This window comes from Panthera onca, chromosome A2, assembly GCF_046562875.1.
Source record: "Panthera onca isolate mPanOnc1 chromosome A2, mPanOnc1 haplotype 2, whole genome shotgun sequence".
Taxonomy (NCBI): domain Eukaryota; kingdom Metazoa; phylum Chordata; class Mammalia; order Carnivora; family Felidae; genus Panthera; species Panthera onca.
The window spans coordinates 164038282-164054482 of record NC_138340.1 but is presented as its reverse complement, the minus strand read 5'-3'; the positions used below and the strand labels follow the sequence as shown (position 1 = coordinate 164054482).

At 38.3% G+C, this 16201-nt stretch overlaps 1 protein-coding gene across 21 annotated transcripts in view; it reads left to right on the top strand.

Moving 5' to 3' along the window:
• KMT2C (lysine methyltransferase 2C) overlaps positions 1-16201 on the top strand; it is a 285080-nt gene that overhangs the window by 188941 nt on the left and 79938 nt on the right. For 20 of the 21 annotated variants that reach the window (XM_078437307.2, XM_078437247.2, XM_078437246.2 and 17 more), the window contains 4 exons: positions 2234-2353; positions 4817-4933; positions 13011-13112; positions 13278-13382. In XM_078437307.2, coding sequence (XP_078293433.2) covers positions 2234-2353; positions 4817-4933; positions 13011-13112; positions 13278-13382 — 444 coding nt within the window. The remainder of the gene's footprint in view (positions 1-2233; positions 2354-4816; positions 4934-13010; positions 13113-13277; positions 13383-16201) is intronic. The other variant, XM_078437257.2, reaches the window with a different exon arrangement.

Genomic DNA, 16201 nt, shown 5'->3' with positions numbered 1-16201 from the left:
CTCGGCATGTTTGAAGGAAACCAGGGAAGCTGGGGCATACCGATCGTGGCGGGGCGGGGGGTGGGGGGGACGGCACACAGATGAGGTTGGAGAGAGGCAGTGAGAAAGACCGTCACTTCAGGAGCACCGGGGAGCTGTTGGGAGGGTTTAAAACACGGCGGTGACTTGCTCGGTCAGGGTCAGATCGACAGCTTTGGAAAGTCCCTCTGGCCTCTGTGTAGAGGAGCACTCGAGGGAGAGGCAGGGGAGGGAGAGTGGTAGAGAGCGGCAGGCTGGGTGAGAGCTGGTGGCGACAGACAGGGCCGGGCCCGGCAGTGGGAGTGCAGAGAAGCGGCGTGGGTGCAGACAAAACTTGAAGGTGGAAAGTGCCCAAGTCACGGATGGTTTGGATCGAAGGAGTGGCAGGGGAGAGTGATGGGGGAGAAGAACAGATCACATGCCTCCCAGGTTTCTGACCCGGGGGCTGGCATCCATTTCTGAAGATGGGGAAGATCGTGAGACGGTACAGGGCACGGGAGACACTGGAGACGTGCTCAACTTGAGAGCGTTGGTGCGACAGAATGGAAGTGCTGAGGAGGAAGTTGAGAGCCACACTGCCGTCTTCAAGAGCACGTTGGAATCAGAAACGTGAGTTTGGGAGACCGCAACATGCCAAGTGGTTATAGCCCTCATGAAAGATCACACCGTTGAGGAAGAGACACGGGGAGGAGAGGCGTCCCGGCCTTAGCCCTCGGGAAACACAGGCTCTGGAGGTCAGCGGGAGGAAGAACATGCACGGCGGCCAGAAAGGTCAGCGAGGGAGCCGAGAGGAGCATTCACACACGTGCGGCGCGGAAGCCAGCAGAGCTGTACGTAGGTGTTGACAGTTGGAGTAAAAGGAGAACAGAGACGTGACTTTTGGCGACGTAGTGGTTACCAGAGACCCTGATGCGGCCGGAAAGGAGACAGAGGTGTAGAGGCAAGTTGATTTGATGCGGAAAGCGAGGTAATTCACGTGTCAGTAAATTCAGCAGAGCCATTCACTGAGCTTGAGGGTAGGTTAATTACAAGTGAGACAAGTGCCTCCCTTGTGTGGTTTTTCTCAAAATACTGTTAGTGCATTAATTATCTGCTCCCCAAAGGGTAGTCAGGCTCTTCTTTTGGTTGATTACTTAAATTCCTGGTGGTAGTTTTATGTGATTAACAGGCTACCGCTTGTTTGATAATATTCTAGAAACCTGGTAAGTAATGTGTTACTTAAGTTTGGGTCCTTTAATTGGTAAAAGTTACAGTGCGCATTATCGAATTACCTAATTCAAAATAGGTTCTTTATTTATTGTTTGACATTTGTTTTGTGTTTTTCTTTAAAATGTTATCTTTGTGGAGTAGGCATTTTTTTATGCTAATGAGCGACTTCATCAGATTCGTTCAGGTTATTGCTGAATGTGGTTATTAAAAAGTAAAATGTCTTACTTTCATTTTAACTGTTTTAATAAGATACTGTTTCTTGTATAAATAATCAAGTATCTTAGGCATTTTAATTTGCAAATTTAGGACAATTTGCTTTAACATTTTTCACTGTACAAATTAGTCCCTTGGATTTACGTAATGGAAGGATAATAGCCCTCTAAATACAAATAAAAGCCAAAACCACAACCAGTGGTCACACTGGCAGGAAGAAGTCAGATGCTAGGATTATACTGGTATTTGCATATTAAGATGGCAACCTAATTTTCCGCAATTTAAAGCGAATGTATCTGTTGATTTCTCGTGTTCTGAGTTTTTTTTTTTTTTTTTGCCTACTGGTTTGGTTGTTTATAGCCAAAGGTGTACATAACATCCTTTAAGGTTATTTCTCTTTCCCAGTAGAGTGATAGTTGTTAGAAGAAAATAATCCCTGAATGGTTTCTTATAGTGTAAATTCTTAGAATTTAACTGACTTTTATTTATATTTTGGATCTATAGTTGAAGTTCATGAGTCAACGTCAATGTCATATAAACCTTAATTTCTAGTAGGTTTCATTGTGCTGATGTTTCAACCAGAATAAAATATTTAATGTAAATTGTAGCTGCAAACATTGAAGTAAAAAGTCACTGTAAGTGATAAGCTTATTTTCCCTACCTTGAAGCAATTTGTCCTAAATTTCCATACGTCTGCATTTGTTTCTGCTGTTCTAAAATTCCTCAGTTGCTGGCTTTGACCTTTTACGTTGCTGAGTTTTATACATCTATTTTCTCACCTGCCGTATCCTAGGGGGCTTGGAGTACCCATAATACAGTGAGCCCACCTTCCTGGTCCCCAGACATTTCAGAAGGTCGGGAAATTTTTAAACCCAGGCAGCTTCCTGGCAGTGCCATTTGGAGCATCAAAGTGGTAAATAAAATTGCATTTACATTCATGTATCATTTCTTTCTGGCTGGTTTCATCCAAGTAGAAGTTAAGAATTAAACCTTTCCTTTCTAGATAAATAGTTCAGATCACAGGGCCACTGTTTTAATCTAAAAATTTTAGTGTAAAGAGTCAACATGCTTGCACTTAAAAAAATCTGGATTAGGAGGAAATTAAATTGCAATTTGACGTGACTGGTTTTAAGTGTGAATTTTTAATAACTGCTTTTTATGGTTGCTTCCTTTTATGTTGTAATTACCAGTGTTTCTGTGGGGGAAAATGCTTGTCACATAGGCTATAAAGTAATTAAGGACTTGCTCATTCATGATAATCATAAAATTTTGTTGCTTAGAAAAGAACAAAAGCAAACTACATTAATCTATTGTGTGCTAATGGGGAAGAAATACCAGAATCGGAGCAGATTTCACTGTCTGCGTTAATAACCTCAAAATTATAGGGCCTCTTTTTCATGTCATTGATGGAAGACTCTCCTAGTTCTTGAAGTAAGTTATGTAGTCGGATGCATTTTAGAGGGTAAAAAATTAATGTGGAAAGTTAAAATACTTTACCACCTAGAGAAGATAATTTTCTTCATCTTGTATATTTAATGTGATTCTGGAATTAGGCTGTTTAATTTAGACTAATCACGGAATTCAAAGGAGTTCTAGATTCCACTTTCTTATTTCTGTCACCATTAGAACCATTTTTCAACCCACTCTGATATGTAATGTGTCGAAAGTAGAGATAGTTGTTTGAAGACCATAAAAGATATTTTGACAGTTTTGTAGCAAATACCACAAATTTTCACCTGTATCTTTAGATGCTAGGGAAAAATAGATTGCTATAATCCTGATTTAATAATTGACTTAAAAAAATCTTTTATGCTTATCAACAACAAAACCATCCAATTCAGCCCTCCCTTAGCCCTTGTTCAAAGAAGCGCAAGAGATCTAAAGGCAGAGCAGCTTAAGATAACAAGGAGAGGCAGTTTGAAGTTGACTGTATTTATTAACACGGAAGGGAAAAAAATATCACCCCCCTTTTTGTTCATGTGTATCTGTTTTGTGCTTACAATATAACCATAAATTATCACCTTGGAAACTACACAGCCAAATAGGTAATGAGTTCAGCATTTCAAACGACAGTACAAACGATATCAATTTAAAATGTGACATATTATTTAACGTTTTATGGAAAAAATATCAGGATGTTCCTATTTTAATACTTTTAAATGTCTATAATGTTGTAAGTATGTGTTGATGTCAGGCTTTTTCAGGTAGAATAAACAAGAAAACAACAATAACAAAAACAACCCCGGTATTTATTTGTGAAAATATCAAAGAGTTTAACCTGTTTTCCCATAGAGTATTTTTGTGTGTTAGGTAAAAATTCAGATCAGTTATTTTATTTACATTTCAAGTGATTATTATCCGGATGAGTTAAAACAAACTTTTTACCTTGTTACCCGCTTTTGTCCTCTAAACACTGTGGTAGAGTGAGGCCCCCTGTTCAGTTCATACAGACAGCTATGGAATAGGGAAATGGACAATTTTAATGGCAGGGAAAGTACTGCCGTGTGGTCGCAGAAATCAGCTGTGATGCAGTTTAGCAGTGGAGACTGCTGGTTAACATTGCAGACGCTGGAGCCAGAGTTGCTAGCTCTAGACTTTTGACCAATTTGCTTTTTTTTTTCAACGTTTTTTTTTTTTTTTTTTTTTATTTTTGGGACAGAGAGAGACAGAGCATGAACGGGGGAGGGGCAGAGAGAGAGGGAGACACAGAATCGGAAGCAGGCTCCAGGCTCCGAGCCATCAGCCCAGAGCCTGACGCGGGGCTCGAACTCACAGACCGCGAGATCGTGACCTGGCTGAAGTCGGACGCTTAACCGACTGCGCCACCCAGGCGCCCCCTGACCAATTTGCTTTTAATCCCTCAGTGCTTTTATCTCTAAAGTGGGGGTAATAAGACAGCACTGACCTTGTGAGACAGTGGGGAGCAAAAAGTGCTTAGAGCGGATGGTAGTAAGTACTCCGTACATGCAGCTCTTCGAAGCTCTAGTGACGGAGAGAACCTTCAGCAAGACAGTCTTTCCTTATCCTTGCTGTCTATTGAACACCAATTGGATGGGGTTGTGGCTGTCGAGCCACCTAGGATTTAGGATTAGGAGGTGGGAAAATACTGCCAGAGTTTGCTGATGCAGACAGAGCATTCACGACAGACGCAGCGTCTGATTCTAAGGTTGTAGGCGTTGGATGCTTATATTTTTAAGTTGCATAATACGTGTTGAAAGATAAAAATAAGCCTGGTCTCTTAATATTTATCATCTGATCAGAATAAGAGCAAAGCAAGTATTTATGTAGCCTTTAATAAACTGTTTTATCTCACGTTGGACTTTAAAATTCTTTGGGACTTTTGCAGAGTGCTGATTTTTCCTTGTCTGTTGTGTAGGGCCGTGGGTCGGGATTTCCGGGGAAGCGGAGACCTCGTGGTGCAGGACTGTCAGGACGAGGCGGCAGAGGCAGGTCAAAATTGAAAAGTGGAATCGGAGCAGTTGTGTTACCTGGGGTAAGTCTCACTTCCGTTACCTTTAAAAAAAAAATTTTTTTTTTTAATGTTGATTAGACAGAGACAGGGCAGGAGTTGGGGAGGGGCAGAGAGAGAGAGAGACACAGAATCCCAGGCAGGCTCCAGGCTCCGAGCTGTCAGCACAGAGCCCGACGCGGGGCTCGAACCCACGAACTGCGAGATCATGACCTGAGCCGAAGTCAGATGCTTAACTGACTGAGCCTCCCAGGAGCCCCCCATTACCTTTGCTGTCATCCTTCCTATGTTGACAGATTATGATAATATTTGTAAAATAATTAGTTTGTAAGAGTCACATGAATAAGCCAAAATTTTTATTTTACTCTATCCCTACTCTTTTTTTTCCAACACCTCTGGTCAGGTTTTCTTTTTAAATTTTCATTAATATTTTCCATCCTTTTTCTGTTTTTTTACCTCCCTCTTTGACACTGATCTTTCTATGCCAACCGTTCCTAAAAACCTGTATGTAATATATTTGCTATTTGCTCCTTTATTTTTAATAAGAGCAAACTCCTGTTAAATTACCGAGTTTATTTAAAAAAACTTTATTATATTAGTGTTTTAAGTTTTTTATTGTAATGTGGCTTACAGAAGAAACTAGCAGTGTTGCAGATTAGTACATAACTCTAAAAATGTTGAAAATTTTATGAGTATCTTTGATATTTTTTAAGATTTATAATTATTTGCTCCTTGGCATGTATATCAGGCATTATTTAAATGTGGATTCAAGAAATCTATAATTGGCAAATAGTGGCAAATATTTCATGTAGTAACTTTACTATTTTACCAGAATCCTATTTTTAAAAGTCTGATTGTTCTTTTACGTTCAGGAGACACGCAGGTGGTTCAGTTTGTGCCACAGTTTATGTGACTTCTGTTCACCTATTAAAGGATGTTATGCTTGCTTCCATTTTTTTTGGCTATTAAAAACAGAACTAAAAGAAACCCCAAAAAACAAAACTGCTATGAATTTTTATGCTTAAGTCTACACGTGGGTGTATGTGTTATTTTCCCATGAGTAAATACCTACAAATGGGATGGCCAGATACCCAGTAGGTGCTGTATGCTTAGATTTTTAGGAAAACACTGCTTTTCAATTTGGGTGTGACATTTTATGTTTGCAAGAGTGCGTGAGATTCCTGCCAGAGCCTCCATATACTTACCTGTACTTGGTATGGTTCGTCTTCTTTTTTAGGTGCTTATTTATATATTTCTTTGATACAGTCCCTCTTCGGATTTTTAGTTCATTTTAAAAATATGAAATTTTTTGACTTACTGAGTTTTGAGTTTTCTTTATGTATTCTGGACACAAGTTCTTTACTATGTATATGATTTGCAAATATTTTCTTTATTTTGTGATTTGTCTTTTCATTTTCTTAGCTGTTTAGAACAGCAAATGTTTTCATTGTGATGAAGTCCCGGTTATTAATTTTTTTCTTTTATGATCATACTTTTGGTGTCTTGGAAATAATTGGATAATGCAAGATTACAAACATACTCAGTTATTTCTTCTAGAAGTATTATGGTTTTAGGTGGTGCATTTAGATATATGGTCCAATTTGAGTTAATTTTTATGTATGGTATGAACATGGACCAAAGTTCATTTTTTTGCATAAACTGAATGACTATCCAAGTATTTTAGCATCATTTCTCTGAATTGCCTTTGTATCATTCTTAAAAATTAGTTTTATCTGGGACACCTTGGTGGCTCAGTCGGTTAAGCTTTCAACTTCGGCTCAGGTCATGATCTCGCGGTCCGTGAGTTCGAGCCCCACCTCGGTCACTGTGCTGACAGTTCAGAGCCTGGAGGCTGTTTCTGATTCTGTGTCTGTCCCCCCCCCCCCCCCCCCAGTCTCTCTCTCTCTGTCTCTCTCTCTCTCTGCCTCTCTCTCTCTGCCCTTGCCCCGCTCGTGCTCGGTCTTTCTCTCAAAAATAACTGAAAAATTTAAAACCAAAGTTTTATCTGTATTTCTATGGATCTCACTTTGGAATCTCTGTGCTGTACCATTGATCCATTTCTGTCTTCAGGCCAGTACTACAACTTTAGGCCAATCGTACTTTAACTTTATAACCACTGTTGAAAAATCAAAAATTGTCAGTCTTCCATCTTTTTACTTTTTCAAAGTTGCTTTGGCCGTTCTAAATCCTTTATGTTTTTTTACTTTCTTTAAGTTTGTTTATTTTGGGAAAGAGAGAGTGTGCATGTAAGCAAGTGGGGGAGGGCAGAGAAAGAGAATCCCAAGCAGGCTGCACACCCAGTGCGGAGCCCCACATGGGGCTTGATCCCACGACTGTGAGATCTTGACCTGGGCCAAAACCAGGAGCCAGATGTTCCACCAACTGAGCCATCCAGGCACCCCAATATCCTTCCTGTTTCTGTATGAATTTTACACTTGGCCTGTCAGTTTCTACAAATAAGCCTCTAGGATCTTGACTGGGTTTGCATTTAAACTCTAGATCAAGTTGGGGAGCTTGACATTTTAGCTGTGAAGGGTCTTCAACCCATGAACATTGTGTTTCTCTCCATTTCTTTAGGTCTTTTTAAAGTTCTCTTAGTGATGGTCTTTAGTTTACAACATAAATGTCTTTTTTCATCATTTCCACATTTCTTATGTTATTGTAAATGGCAGTGTTGTCTTAATTTCAAATTGTAGTTGTCAGTTGCTAGTATCCAGAAATAACTCATTTTTGTGTATTGATTTTGTATCAGAACTCCATTATTATATATAGTTGCTTATTTGTAGAACCCAACGGATTTTCTACCCTTAGGATCATGTTGTCTGCAAATAAGGTTTTATTTCTGTTTAATCTGGATGGTTTCACTTCTTTTCTTTATTGCATTTGCTGTAACCTTCAATACAGTGTTAGGTAGAAGTGTTAAGATAACCTTGTCTTCTTTTTGAACTTGAGGAGAGAAAGCATTTAGTCTTGCATCATTGAGTATGGTGTTAGCTCTAGTTTTGTTTTATTTTTTTAATAAACATCCTAAGTCAGTTTGAGGAAGCTCTTTTCTATTCATAAGTTGCTGAAATGTTTTTCTTTTAACCAAGTGTAGATGTTGGGTTTTGTCAACATTTTTTCTACATTTACAGAAATGATCCTATGGCTTGTTTATTGATATGGTGAGTTATATTGATTGGCTTTTTTGTATGCTAAAGAAGTCTTGTCTTCTTGGGATAAACTCCACTTGGTCATGATGTTTTATCTTTTTCATATTATTGGATTCAAATGGCTAAAACTTTTAGACTTTTTATGTCTTCTGTTCATGACAGTATCGGTTTATTTTCTTATAATTTCTTTGGTTTTGGTATTGGCATAAAGCTGGCTTCCTTGAGTGAATTGCGAAATAGAGTCTTCAGTTTTCTGGACAAGTTGTGTATTGGAAACATTCTTGTATTATTTATAAAGTCATCAGTGAAGCCATTTTGGCCTCGAGTTTTCTTTGTGACAAGATTTTTTTTTAAGTTTTTTTTTTTTGGATCACCTGGTGCTTACGATGACAAGTTCACTCCTTAATCCACATCACCTATGTCACCCATACCCCACCAAACTCCCCTCTGGTAACCATCAGTTTGTTCTGTATAGTTCAGAGTCTGTTTCTTAGTTTGTCTGTTTTGTTTTTTCCTGTTTGCTCATTTGTTTTGTTTCTTAGATTCCACATATGAGTGAAATCATATGGGATTTGTCTTTCTCTGACTTACTTCACTCAGCATTACACTCTCTAGCTCCATCCATGTTGCAAATGGCAGGATTTCATTCTTTTTTATGGCTGAATAATATTGGGGTGTGTGTGTGTGTGTGTGTGTGTGTGTGTGTGTGTTTACATCTTTTCTTTCTTTTTTTTCTTTTTTTTTTTGGTTTTGAGATGGAGGGAGAGAGAGGGAGAATCCCAAGCAGGCTTTGCAATGTCAGTGCAGAGTTTATCGTAGAACTCAAATTCATGAACCTTGAGATCATGACCTGAGCCAAAATCAAGAGTTGGATACTTAACTGACTGAGCCACACAGGTGCCCCTATACCGCATCTTCGATCACATCTTCATCAATCGATGGACACTTGGGCTGCTTCCGTATCTTGGCTGTTGTCAAAGCTGCAATAAACACAGGGGTGCGTGTATCCCTTTGAATTAGTATTCTTGTATTTTTGGGGCAAATACCCAGCAGTTTGGTTGCTGGATCATAGGGTAGTTCGATTTTTAACTTTTTGCAGAACCTCCGTACTGTTTACTACAGTGGCTGCACCAGTTTGCATTCCCACTAACCATGCAGAAGGGTTCCTTTTTCTCCCCAACACCTGTTGTTTCTTGTGTTTTTGGTTTTGACAGATTTGCATTTCCCTGATGGTAAGTGGTGACGAGCATCTTTTCACATGTCTATCTGGGTGTCTTCTTTCTTCTATGTTGGCTATCTGGGTGTTTTCTTTGGAAAAATGGCTGTTTGTGTCTTCTGCCTATTTTTTAATTGGATTGTCTTTTAGGTGTTGAATTGTATCAGTTTTTTATTTATTTTGGATACTAACTCGTTATCAAATATGTCATTTGCAAATACATGTATCTTTTCCCATTCCATAGGTTGACTTTTATTTTTTGTTGATTGTTTCCTTTGGTGTGCAGAAGCTTTTTATTTTGGGGGAGCCTGCGTGGATTAGTGCGATAATAAGCATCCAATTTTGGCTCAGGTCATGATCTCGCAGTTTGTGAATTTGAGCCCCACATCAGGCTCTGAACTGTCAGCTTAGAGCCTGGAGCCTGCTTCGGATTCTGGGTCTCCCTCTCTCTCTGCCCCTCCCCCACTCATGCTTGCGCACGTGCGCGCGCGCTCTCTCTCTGTCTCTCAAAAACGAATAAACGTTTTTTTTTTTTAAAAGCTTTTTATTTGATGTAGTCCCATTAATTTATTGTTTCATTTGCCTCAAAGGGCCTGTCTAGAAAAATGTTGCTATGGTTGATGTCAGAGATACTACTGTCTATGCTCTTTTCTAAGATTTTTAAGGTTTCAGGCCTTAAATTTAGATCCATGTTGAATTTATTTTTGTGTATTGTGTAAGAAAGTGGTACAGTTTAATTTTTTTGCATAGTGCTATCCAGTTTTCCCAATAAGATTTGTTGAAGAGATTGCCTTTTTCTGTCATCATGGAAGATTTTTAACTACATATTCAATTTCTTTGGTAGGTTTAGGGCTATTTAGTTAGGTTATCTATTTCTTCTTGTATGAATTTGTCTTTCAAAGAATTTGCCCATTTAAAGTAAGTTGACAAATCTATTGGCCAGTTATCCTTTTAATATCTGTAGAATCTGTAGTGGTGTCACCTTCCTCATTCCCAGTATTGGTGATTTATGTCTTCTCTCTTTTTTCTTGATTGGTCTTGCTGCAGGTTTATCAATTTTATTGATTCTGAGCCAGACTTTGCTTTCATTAATTTTTCTTTCTTTTTTTTTTTTTTTGTTTCCTTCTGTTTTCCATTCCATTGATTTCTACTCTGATCTTTACTGTTTTCTTCCTCTCACTTTGACTGTTTTGCTCTGTTTTTGGTTTGCTTTTTATGTTCCTGCTTAGAACCCACTTGTGAGGTTTAGGTTAGAGCTTTCTTTTTTCTTAAGCTTATATCTGTGGTCCAGGCAAATAAAACTGTCACCTTTAGGACAAATCAGACTAATATGTATATAGGCAGTACGTACTCTCTCAAAGATTGCCTTCTTTACCCTTGTGGTAGGTTTTATATATCTAGTAGTTTAAAGGTCATGAAATAATGTATAAAAATAAAACAGTCGGTCATTAAGCTACATGATACTGTTTTCCTTCTTACATGTACAGTTGCTGTTTAAAAAAATCTTGATTTTTCAGCACTTAGCATTTAAATATGCTCTTTGGATCTAGGGGATATGGCAGCTTTCTGTACAGATTTCATTTCTGATTCATTTCAGACTGGGAATACTATAGTCCATCCTTATTTTTTATTCCAAATAAAAGCATTCTCTGGTTAATTTTCCCTTTGAAAATAATAACATGTTATCATTTCTTTGAGCCTACTCACTGGGTATCATTCAATTATAAAACCTATTTTGTTTTCTGTTTTGGAAATGGGGATGTAAAAATGGATACTTTTAATTTCAGTATACTTTTGTTTACTATATTTTAGCTATTACCACAGTTATATATTTTAATATTCTCAATGTATTGTTAGCCTTGTGGGTGAATTACTGGTAACTTCACTTTTAGTGGACATTTAATTATTACTAATGGGATGATTTTACTTTAAGAGCCCTCTTGTTTGACTTGCTAAAATCTTAAATTGCTAATTTTGAGATACATATTGTTTAATATATTAAAAACAATTAAAACATACTGATCGATCAAAGTTATCCGTACCATCACTGCCTCTTTGGTCTTGATTTTCCTCCTTTTACCAGTTTCGTGAATTTACGTATTTGGTTGATCCGTATGGAATTGCCAATCTTCAACCATTTTCAATCTGGAAAAACAGCAATTTCTTATGATTCATCCTACTGTGTATATGTGCCAGTGGACCACATGCAATTACTTTGCATGGTGCCCTACCTCACATACTATTCTGCAGCTTATTTTTCCACTCAGCTGCGTGCCTGGTGGTTTGTTTATTTGTTTTTTGATGGAAATTGAAACAAATTTCTACCACTATTTTTTAAATGCTGCATAATTTTCCAGTTTGGATTTGCCATGGTTTTAGTAGTTCGCTAGTGATGACTATATTTAGGTTGCCTACAGTTTTCCCTTATAGTGTAGTTTAGACTATAAATTGCTTTTGTGACTGATTCTATAATAAAACCGTAGTACTCTCCATTAAAATGGCTTTTAAACTTAATTTGCAATGAAAAATATAATGTTTAATATTAATATAATATTATGTAATATATTCCTTCTATTTAGTCATTCTCTTAAGAACATTTCTCAAGAACAACACTATTACTTTTTATGTTGAATTTAACCAATGTGTTTCATGTCTGTCCTTCCATGCAAGAGGATCACATTGTAAAATTTTGGCATTGGCCAACCTGTTCTTTTCTTAAGCAACTAATTCAGAGCTTTTTTTCATGATAAGCATTCTGGAAATAATTCTTAAGCCAGTTATACTTAGTTGATTTGGTGAAATTTAGCCAAGTTTTTAGACATGAATATCTTTGGTTGGTAATCCTTTGGCTAAGATGGAAATTTTGCTTATTTTGCTATTCAGAATAATAGTATTTTAAAGCAGTGCTGTCCAAAGGAAACATATGTGTATTACATAAGCAATTTAAAACTTTAGAGTAGCTACATTAAAAAAAGGAAAGAGGGGAGCGCCTGGGTGGCTCAGTTCGTGAGGCCTCCTACTCTTGATTTTGGCTCAGGTCATGATCTCATGGTTCATGAGTTCCAGCCCCACGGCGGTCTGTGTGCAGATGATGCAGACCCTACTTGGGATTCTCTCTCTCCCTCTCTTTCTACCTCTCCCCTACTCATTCTCTCTCTTTCTCTGTCTCAAAATACACTTGAAAAAAAAAAGCAGGAGAAATTTAATTTTAATGTATATCTTTTGAATTTATATCTGTTACCATTTCAACATGTAATATGTAAAATATACAGAATTAATTACGAGTTGTGTTTATATTCTTTTTTTTGGATACTTCTACTCACAGCACATCTCAGTTTTGACTAGCCAAATTGCTGGTTTTAAGAGTGACTAAAATAGAGGGGCACATATATGTATACACGTATACAGGTATATGCTCACAAGTAAGATACAGGGGGTTTTTGTTTGTTTCTTGATGAAAACTTCTGGTTAATTAAGTCTTACTAAAGATAGTTTATGTTTTTTCATTGCTTCCTGATCCACGGGACTTGTAACTCTGAAGAGACAATTAGGTGACTAAAAAGCGTCCTGACTTCCACTTTTGCAGTCTTACCTTGGCAATAATAATCTAACTCAGGATTGTTACCGCAGGCCTTGGCAAAAATCGTATTTTGAAAAGGAGTCTTCTGAACCTTTTCCACTAAACATACAAGTGATAAATGTGACTGCATTTTGTGTATTTTGCTTTTTATAGGTGTCTGCTGCAGATCTTTCGTCGAATAAGGATGAAGAAGAAAACTCTATGCATAATACAGTGGTGTTGTTTTCTAGCAGTGACAAGTTCACCTTGCATCAGGTTTGAACACTTACTGTCTTCTGCTTTCTGCTGTACATGCTGAAGTTGTCTAATGTTGAGCTGTAGAGCTTTATTAGCTACGAAGGTAATTTAAAAAATAAAATTCATATATTCTGAGCTTAGTCTCCAACCTAAATTATTACGTTCATGTGTTTTTAATTTCAGGATATGTGTGTAGTTTGTGGCAGCTTTGGCCAAGGAGCAGAGGGAAGATTACTTGCCTGCTCTCAGTGTGGTCAGTGTTACCATCCATACTGTGTCAGTATTAAGGTAAATATACTTAAATTTAAATCAGTTAAAAATGTATTGAAATTTGATGAGTATATCATCCTCTTTCCATTTCGTATAATTAAGTGTTGTTTGCTAGGATTATTAGACATACATAACTATATTTAAGTGCTTTCAATATTGCCTTTCAAGTGTTAACTCCTCTATACATCTGTGGTCTGAGGGGCACCTGGGTGGCTCAGTCGGGTAAGCGTCTGACTTCGGCTCAGGTCATGATCTCACGGTCCGTGGGTTCGAGCCCCGCATTGGGCTCTGTGCTGGCAGCTCAGAGCCTGGACCCTGCTTCAGATTCTGTGTCTCCCTCTCTCTCTCTGCCCCTCCGCCGCTCACACTCTGTCTCTGTCTCTCTCAAAAATAAATAAACATCAAAAAAAGATTTATAAAAAATAAATCTGTCGTCTGAAATTATAGTGGTTATCCTGAAAAAATAAAAATAAAAAGGCATGCTTTTCAAAGATACTTTATCCTGCAATTTGCTCAGGTGCGAGGTTTGGTTGATGCATTCTGCCTACTGACAATAAAGGTTGACCCCAAGCAGAAAACTGTATGAAAACCCATCATTCACCTGGTCTCTCCCCATGTTCCTTCTTAGCCCTCATCCATATAGGAAAAGACATTTTCTGTTAGGCTTCTTGGATCAGTGGGTTGGTTTTTTTAAATCCGTTTTGGAGCAATTTTGGCCATCTCTTGGTATTTCTTTTTCTGTTCCCCTTTTGCCCTTCTGGAGCCTCAGTCGTGTGTGCACAGAATTGTAGGATGTAGTCCCAGATCGCTTTCACTTTCTTGATATTTTTCCAGTTTTTCTTTCTGCCCTTTAGCTTATTCCCCAAAGTCACTTTTATTATGCAGTATCTAATCTATTTTTTAAAATATAATTTATTGTTAAGTTGGCTAACATACAGGGTGTAAAGGGTGCTCTTGGTTTTTGGGGATAGATTCCCATTCTAATCTATTTTTAAGCACATCCAGTGGATTTTTCATGGAGATGATTGTATTTTTTAGTCTTAGTTTTATTTTATAGTTTAAGTTATCTCATAGTTTAAAATGTTTTCTTGAGTTTTTTCTTTCAAGTCATTGTATATACTGATAATTGTTTGCTAATTCTGTCATGTCTGACATTTCTCATTAGTATTACTTATTATGACCAATATTAGCTTACTTTTCCCCTTATGAGGATGTATTTTTGTTTTTAATTTAGTAATTTTTGATTGTGGCAGTTGTGTATTTTGCTTATATTGTTGGGAATTTGGGTTTTGTTCCTGTAAGAAGTAAGGAGTTTTTGTTTTGGCAGGAAGTTATTGCGGACAGTCGAACCTTCTGAAACTTCTCTAGCCTTTCTGGGATAGGCCTCGAGAACCTTCACTTTGAGGTGGCTCTTCTTAGACTTTTTGGTCTTAGAACCATTAACAGTCTTGAAAATTATTAAGGACCACATAGAGTTTTTGTTTATGAGGGTAATAATGATTGAATATTTACCATTTTAGAAGTTAACTAGGAATACTTTAAAACACAAAAATATTCAAGCATGTTTGTTACGATGTCATGTAATGAGGTTTTATATTTTACATATCACATAGCCTCTGTAAAACATCACTATAAAAGTTGGGGCGCCTGGATGGCTCAGTTGGTTGAGTATCTGACTTCGGCTCGGGTCATGATCCCTCAGCTCATGGGTTCGAGCCCCGCGTCAGGCTCTGTGCTGACAGCTCGGAGCCTGGAGCCTGCTTCGGATTCTGTGGCTCCCTCTCGCTGCCCCTTCCCTGCTCATGCTCTGTCTCTCAATAATGAATAAATGTTACAAAAAAATTTTTTTAAACATCACTATAAGTGGATTAAAGTGAAAAAAGCAAGTAACATGTCAGTGTTATTATGAAAATAGTTTTGACCTCACAGACCCCTGAGGGTTTCCTAGGTCACACTTTAGTAACTGCTTTTTTAGCACTAGTTTAGTCTGATACGTGAGACATGGCCTTTTTGACATCGCTGCTGAATTCCCCTCACGTCCCTGCCCCCCCGGCGGCTCCCTATGACCTCCTTCACCAGTGTCTCTTTACTCCGACTGGTTGAGATTCAGATGTCTTCAGCCTTGTATTAACTCTTGTAATTGTCCAGCTTGCAAATTCCCCGTAGCCATTCTTGGTCCTGGCTGTGTGTCCTTGTTTGGCCTCCTACAAATGCAGCTTGGTGTTCAGCCAAAGACTTGAGGGAAATTCTGTGTGGATTTCTGGAGCTCTTTTTCTTTATTGCTCCTTCCTTTCCAGGACCCTGTCCTGCAGATTGCAACTGCCTCAACCTCCGAGATCTCCACCATGTGTCCTCAACTCAGCGAGACCCTGATACCTTGTGGGTTTCTCCCTCTCGGCGCAGCATTCCGGAAAATGTCTGTGGACAGAATATTGTAGGACCGACCTCACTTGTTTCCCTCTTCTCAGAAACCACAGTCCTGTTCTGCCTTTTGCTCAGTATCTGAAACAAGTGTTTCCTACGTTGTGTCCGTTTTCTAGTATCTTATGAAGGGAGAAGGGTCGTGTCCCAGTTACTCCATCATAGTTGACTCCAATATTCTCGTAGACTCTTAAAATGTCTTTCACAACTTTCTACATGGTACCATGAATGGAGCCCTGGTAATACCTTTCTTGAAAGAACTTTTGAAAATAAACACTAGCCATGTCAGTAGGAGAGAAAGAGAGTTGATGTTAGAGCTCAGCGGTCTATACAGGGAGTGGGAAGTGTGGAATTTCAACAGGGAGAGACAGTTGAGGCATCAAAGTGCTGCAGCGGGCACGTCAACTGGGTTGGGG